The sequence below is a fragment of the Thunnus albacares genome, chromosome 20 (genome assembly GCF_914725855.1).
Source record: "Thunnus albacares chromosome 20, fThuAlb1.1, whole genome shotgun sequence".
NCBI lineage: Eukaryota > Metazoa > Chordata > Actinopteri > Scombriformes > Scombridae > Thunnus > Thunnus albacares.
The window spans coordinates 12,216,492-12,223,278 of record NC_058125.1 but is presented as its reverse complement, the minus strand read 5'-3'; the positions used below and the strand labels follow the sequence as shown (position 1 = coordinate 12,223,278).

The 6,787-nt window shown below is 40.1% G+C and overlaps 1 protein-coding gene across 2 annotated transcripts; it reads right to left on the bottom strand.

The window, feature by feature from the left end:
- Positions 1 to 835: 835 nt before the first annotated feature.
- irf3 (interferon regulatory factor 3) lies at positions 836 to 6,015 on the bottom strand. 2 transcript variants are annotated; one of them, XM_044336925.1, is made up of 11 exons: positions 5,803 to 6,015; positions 4,495 to 4,661; positions 4,189 to 4,360; positions 3,367 to 3,440; positions 3,193 to 3,262; positions 2,977 to 3,042; positions 2,608 to 2,853; positions 2,327 to 2,417; positions 1,860 to 2,149; positions 1,638 to 1,756; positions 836 to 1,192 (listed from the first exon to the last, which is right to left on the bottom strand). In XM_044336925.1, the coding sequence occupies exons 2-11, from the start codon at positions 4,657 to 4,659 to the stop codon at positions 1,079 to 1,081; spliced, it is 1,407 nt and encodes a 468-aa protein (XP_044192860.1). In that variant the 5' UTR covers positions 4,660 to 4,661; positions 5,803 to 6,015; the 3' UTR covers positions 836 to 1,078. The 2 variants fall into 2 exon arrangements, with proteins under 2 accessions (XP_044192860.1, XP_044192861.1); XM_044336926.1 differs by having other exon boundaries at positions 3,379 to 3,440; positions 5,803 to 6,014.
- Between the last annotated feature and the right edge of the window lie 772 nt (positions 6,016 to 6,787).

Below are 6,787 nucleotides of genomic sequence, written 5' to 3'. Positions count from 1 at the left end.
CGCTGTGTACTGATTCTTTTACTTCAGTATATAGTTAGTTAATCCTCTCTAGAGCCTTGCATTGTAACTGATGGTAAACAGGCCACACCTGATACTCACTGTTACCCTTAAATAAAACAAGATGAACTAAACATCTGCACTGCATGTTTACTTCATTCTGTACAGTCTGTATAGTGTGTTGTGGTACATAACTGTCTTGGATTGTGCTCAGTTGTATACTTAGCCAAAAACTGTCTCATGTGACAAAACATTAAAAAATATTTTGATTGATTCCAGATGCTCTTATCACATCTGTGCTGTTGAATTGACTGGAATTTCATACTCCAGTGTGACTGTAACCTTTGACTGAACTGCTGTGTTTTTGTGTTTTAGGTGTGGTTACAGCATTCATTTTACTGTATACACAGTATTTCAGTTTTACTAAAAGGATCTTTATTAAGCTGAAGGTGGAGTCCTTTTTCTGATTATTGATGTTACTACATGTGGAAATGTATGTAAATCATTGCCACATTGATTCTGAAATATTTGCATGATTACTATTCATAAATAAACACATAAGATCATCAACAGGATGACTGACAGCCTCTAGATGGAATTTCACATTTAATGCCACTGGGTCAGTTTGGAAGAAAATCTGCTGTTTTTCTTTAAAGCACAAGACAGGACGAAGGCACTTTTTTCCACACTAACACATTTGTTCAAATGGAAGACAGTAAGTGAAAAGCCTGCGAAGTGGCAGGACTCTTTTCTTATGCTCAGTCTCTTTGCAACAGAAAGTGACTGGGTATCTTGAAAATGTGGTCTTGATGTGAGAAAGATTAAATCACACAGACCATAGCTTCAGTATTTTATTAAAAATATCAAGGTATAAATTAATTTGAAATATCAATGTTTAAATGTACAGGTAAATCCAACACCATTGCATTTTTTTTATATTATTAATGTTATTATTAACTGCACCATTCACTTTGGTGTTGAATCACAATATAAAATGTTCATAAAACATGTAAACAAGCATTTCTGAGATGTTCTTGTCAAGGATTATAGCATTGACTTTCTTCTAGTGCAGCAAAGCGCATCAGCACATCTCCATCATCTCTTCGAGGGACATCTGCAGCTCTACAGACTGCAAGGAGGAGGCGCCGCCTACAACAGCCATATTCTTCAGTAACTCCAGTGAAGTCAGGACCACCTGAGACCGAAAAAGCAGGGAGCAAAAGTCACATGCAATGACAAGAATGACAAGAGCGAGAGTGGCTAAGGTGAACTTAACAAAGGCCATGAAATTTAAAATGAAATTCACGCTGGTTTCTTTGAAGTGACTTTTTGTATAAGCTTTTCACTTCTCAGCATGAACACCTCTGTAGAGGCACAACAGCAGATAAACCTTTTACACCTGAGTGAGCAGCTGTCACCACCGGTATTCAGGCTTTGCTCCCTTGGTGCTATTAATCAATACTGAGACAAAATTGACAGTCATAGTCAATAGTCACTGCTTTTCAAGTGCTGCTGACTATGGCTGCCTTGAGTGGCCAATTTAGGGGGGTTGATCACTCCTTTACCAAACAAGTACTGCTTTAAGTTCGGTCTGAGCGCAACACTGTGTCTGAGTTTTAATCATTTAAAGGTTCTCTCACCTCCACTGTGATGAGTTTCTTCTCCCAAGGCCTGTTGTCAGGGTCAGGCCACTTCTCCCCGAGGCAGAAGAACAAGGAGCAGGGATAGCTCTCTTTCCCCTCAATAAACTCCATTATTCCTGCAGCGATAGGACAATCAATCACTATATCAAGCCAACATGCCAGATGTTGCACATGTATTTACAGGTAACAAAAAGTTAAGTTGTGATTCTATTCGCCCACCTCGCAAAAAGTCCTTGAACAGGTAGAGCGGTTGCGGCTGCAGTTTAGAAATCTCTTGGGGCTGCCCGCTCTGGTCAAACTTAGAGAAGCTCCAAAAAGCTTTGATCTCACCCCGTCGCTGGCCGTAGACCACATGACCAGACACCCCCACATCCAAACCATCGCCCAGCTTGTCCAGGATGCGTTGGGTCAGTTTGGCTTGGGTTTGATCCAGCATGGCTCCAGGACTTGGCAGCGAAAGCACGGACAGGCCTGACTCGTGGTCAAAAATTGGCCCAGTGAGTTCAGGCCTAAAGTGACGACAACATAATTGCATTTATTAATTTCAAGATGAACAGCAGGTCATATGAATGTCAGAGCCACAGACTTTAAAAGACATTTTGGAAAAAAACACTTATTTGCTTTCGTGCCATATTGAACATCGGCTAGACATGTTTCCTTTAATCAAACCTTCATTTTGATGTTACCTGTAAACTAAGCGGACTCCAGCTTCATTCTCAACCACCTGCTCAGACACCTTCACACCTCTGTAGAACACAGATACCCTGAACTGAGTCTCTGAGGATACAGAAAGAGAAAATATGTAAGAGAAAGTGTGTTTCAAACAACCGAAATGCAAGTTTATTATGCACTCTCATCATTCATATTGTTTATAACAGTCTTATGAAAGATATTTAATTTGATTTTTATGGGAGGAACATCGTTTTGTATGTGATTTTGTGTAAATTCCTCATTTGCTTCAACTTACTGAAATGGTCTCTGTCATTGGTCTTGTTCATGGTATCTATGAACTGCTCCACGAACTGCCCACCACAGGCCTCTCCCACAGCTCCCACCATTGGATGTGCTGGTTGCTCAGGCAACCCAGCTTCACTGACTGCAACCTCAAACGTTACTGGACACTGCTGTTGCCCAGGCAACACCTGTGCACCAATCAAAACCTGATTTTCCAGCTGCTGTTGCCCAGGAGGAGCATTGAAGCCTGCCGTGTCCTCTGTGGAAAAGTTGGTAGAAACTGAAAAAGGTGTTTCTAGGAAAAGTATCTCGGATACTGTTGTTTTCTGCTCGTACTGCAGCAACACAGGGAGGAAATGATAAGCAGTGCGCATAAGTCTACCTGTTTCAGGCCCAATGTTCAGTCCCTCTAGACACTCCTGGAGAATATCCTGGTTGACAGTGGATTCTGCAGGCAAATATTCAAGTTTAACAATATTCACACAGTGATTAACTATCAAATTAATGACCATTTCTAAGAATATTTAAGTAAATTTCCCTTCTAAGATACCAAATTCATGCCAGGAGGAAATGAATAACAAGTGATGAGCTACCTTACCTAAATATATAGCTTCTTCTGGAAGAAAGAGACAGTCTTCAAGTTGCTTCAAGTTTGGAACAACCTGGCTCTAAGATATCACAGACACATACCCGAATGAGTTAATATGCAATGACATTATTATACAGCATCTTTATTTCACTTCCTGTGTTTCTACAAGTGAAACCCACATACACAGTCGCTTACTTCTTGTACAGGAAGGACAAATTCAGCCTCATCTTGGTCTTGGGATCCAGCAGAAGAGTTTGCTTTGAAAGTGGAATTAAAGAGCTCAGTTAATACCTGCTGCTTACTATCTTTTCATCATTTATTCTGCGCTTTAATCTTATAATCCCCTTTACAAAATGGTATTGACTTGCGTCTTTCACATTTGCATATTAGCTTGATAAATCTCAACCACAGACACATAAATCTAGACATAGATGTAAGCAAGATGGAGAGTAATGTGATCATCCAAACCAGGTGAGGAGGTGTTTGGGGGATTTAGAGTATGTGGTCACGCTGATAGGAAGCTGCTTTGTCATTTCAAATCCAAACATAACTCACGTTTGAGCAGATATGAGCAGTTTCTGTGCCACACTTGCTGTATAACCTGACTTTTGTATTAATCTCATTTGCAATAAAAAATATATTTCTTGATATTTCATGACAACATGGAGAAACAGCGGATTCCTTATTCATCAAATGGTTTAAAGCAAAAGACTCATTCAACACTACAACCTCCCGCCTGTCTGGGATTATAGTTAAAATACACGAGCTGAATAATTTTGCATGAATAAAGCTGCAAGAGAAATGAATGTGCTCTGATTTTGCAAAGGAGGGAGCAGTCTGTTTTTTTTTACTTTTTCTGTGCATTTTTTGTGACCCTGTACTGTCTGGTTCATCTTAAAATAGTCCAAACAGTGTGTGTGATCACAAGCATATTCACGTATAAAAAAAAAGTCTTTTTTTAACTCGCCTGTTATCCACTATAATTAAAGACAGACGGTTCCTCACCTCCTGATGCTGACTCCTCTGGCCAGGAGTACACTTTGTGTGGGTTTGCGGAGTCGTTCTTCTTGTCAGAGAGCATTTTGAAGCCTTTGGCTCGAAGGGCGCTGCGGAAGTTCCTCTTCCAGACCGAGGGGTCTCCCTGAGCTGGGCCATTGCCACTGGCCTCTGCCCAGGCCTACAGGGAAGAAACAGGTTGAAGGCAGGAATAATTACACTATATGAACAGAAATACATGATGTACAGTACAAGCCTGTGGATTGGATTCTTTAAATTCTATTTGCTGATGTCTTTGCATGAGAGTCAGTGCACCTTAAAGATGAGGATGTCACTGTCGGAGGAGTCCTGTCTCAAACCGTGTTTCCAGGGGATGCAGAACTCTGTTCGCTCCTGGTTCGTCCAGTGGACACCGTGATAGCTGCCGCTGTCAATCTGGGCCCGCAGCCACGGGATGAGCAGTGGTTTAGGATGAGACATTTCTACAAGAGCGAGAAAAATATGCCATATCAGTGTTAGCATGAATCCCTCATCATGTGTCATTGCTTTGGCTTGCTGTCATATAACTTCATGTGTGTGAGCCTGTTCATTGAATAGTCACATGATCTTCATCTGACCTACAATAGAAAGTACACATTCTGATGTGGCCTCTAAATGAAGATTTGTTTTGTAATATTTGAATAATAACTATTAAATCTAAATCTCAAATGCCCGTTTTTAATACTAGATTCTAGTAGCCATCACTATTCAGATTACCTTGCACTCGATGCAAAAGCAAAAAAGATCTAAGAATTACTTGAATTCTTCACTGAAATGAAAGGTGTAACACCACACTACACTGAGTCACGGTGACTATTTATTCAATTGGTTAGTGCAATTTTCAGGTTCACCTTTCAAGAGACATTTTGCCTGTAGATGGCGCTATTTTGTAATTTTCAAGGGAAAAGGTAACCAATAAATACCATTAAGTATAAGAAAATACAATAAACAGCATCTTAGATTTCATTAAAACATAAAACACTTATTTTTAATTTTGAATGAGGTGTGACTTCTATCATTTTGCACTTCCACTGATAGATCAAATGTTTAAGAAGAGATCAACAGCACAACACAGTATCAATAGCCTTATACCTGCTGCACTCTCTAGTAACTGGGAACATCTGCTTGGCCTGTATTTTGCAGTTTCTGAATCGTAGAAAGAGGAAGCAGGCCAATAAGGTCTGGTTCAGCCTACTCAATGAGTCAGTATCACTAAATGTCAGTCTCCTGAACTCAAAATGCCACTGAAAGGTACTGTGAATAGTAGCTACAATGTATTTATGAATGTAAAGTGAAAATACTGATTGTGCGGAATACTGGCAGAGCAGTATGCATTGATTTAATGTTTTGTCACTGTTTCATTTGTCTGTATTGTTTGTAGGCTTTAAAGTTGCATATAGTGAAAATACTGGAGTAAAGATTGAATTTAAACACAGTATTTGATAGTTACTGTCCGTCTCTGGCCATATATAGTGTTGTTAAATATTCCAATTGCCTGCTTGACTGTGCAGGAGTTACTGTACATGTTCATAGGCTTAATATTAATATGATAGTATCAGCTTTCATAACAAATAACTCTCCTACCTGCTGTGACAGGCTTCACTGGTCGGTGTGCGAGTTTAGTTCAAGTGTCGTCGTTTCTTGGGTCCGAAGTCAGAAATATTGTTCAGGACAATAACTGCTGTACGAGCTGAAGCTGCGTGACAACACGGCCCCGACTCCCGACTCCTTTATATACCGAGGAGAGTGCTTTGTAGTCTGTAGGCTTTCTCGGGAAACTCCGATCCTCAGTTTCGTTTTCCAGATATGACGTCACCAGGGTTTCACGCCGGCTGAGCCCGCTAGGTGGGGTCAAACACGCAACTTCTTTATACTTGTGAGGACCCTTAAAGGCATCATAGCCCAGTGATCCCCAACATGGGGGTCACAATTTATGGAACAGCAAGGAGGAAACACTAAATGTTGCGGTGCAGTTTATTTATTTACCCGCTCTGGGTTTAAACACTTATTCAAATGTCCTAATCTGAGAAATTTAGGAAATTCCTCTTAGAGATTTCTAAATTGGGAACCAGCTACCATAAAGGTCACTGCTATAACTTCAAACCCTGCTCTAAAGGTAATCATAACCTTAAAGGATAGGTTAATTCTTTTTTCAAGTTTGTCCTAAATCAAGTCAGGTTTTTATTGCTGTAATTATTCCTCCTGTTCACACTGACCATTAAGAGATCCCTTTATAATGCATTTACAATATAAGTGATGGGAGCCAAAATCTACAAGCCTCCTGCTGTGCAAAAATGTATTTAAAAGTCTATTTGAAGCTTATATGAGGCTGCAGCTGCCAGATTACTCAAGTGAAGTCAGTATCTTTCAAGGTTACAGTCTGTTTAGTGCCAAGTCCCTCTTTTTTATTATGATCCTTTCACTGCAGCTGAACAGGAAAACACCGTCCATCGAGACACAAAATAATTTTTCACTAAAAAAAACTATAAAAGTGGCAGATATCCACTCATGGCTGAAGCCTCTACTTGGAAGTACAGCTTTGCTAAAAATGAGGCCTGGGTTTTGACAG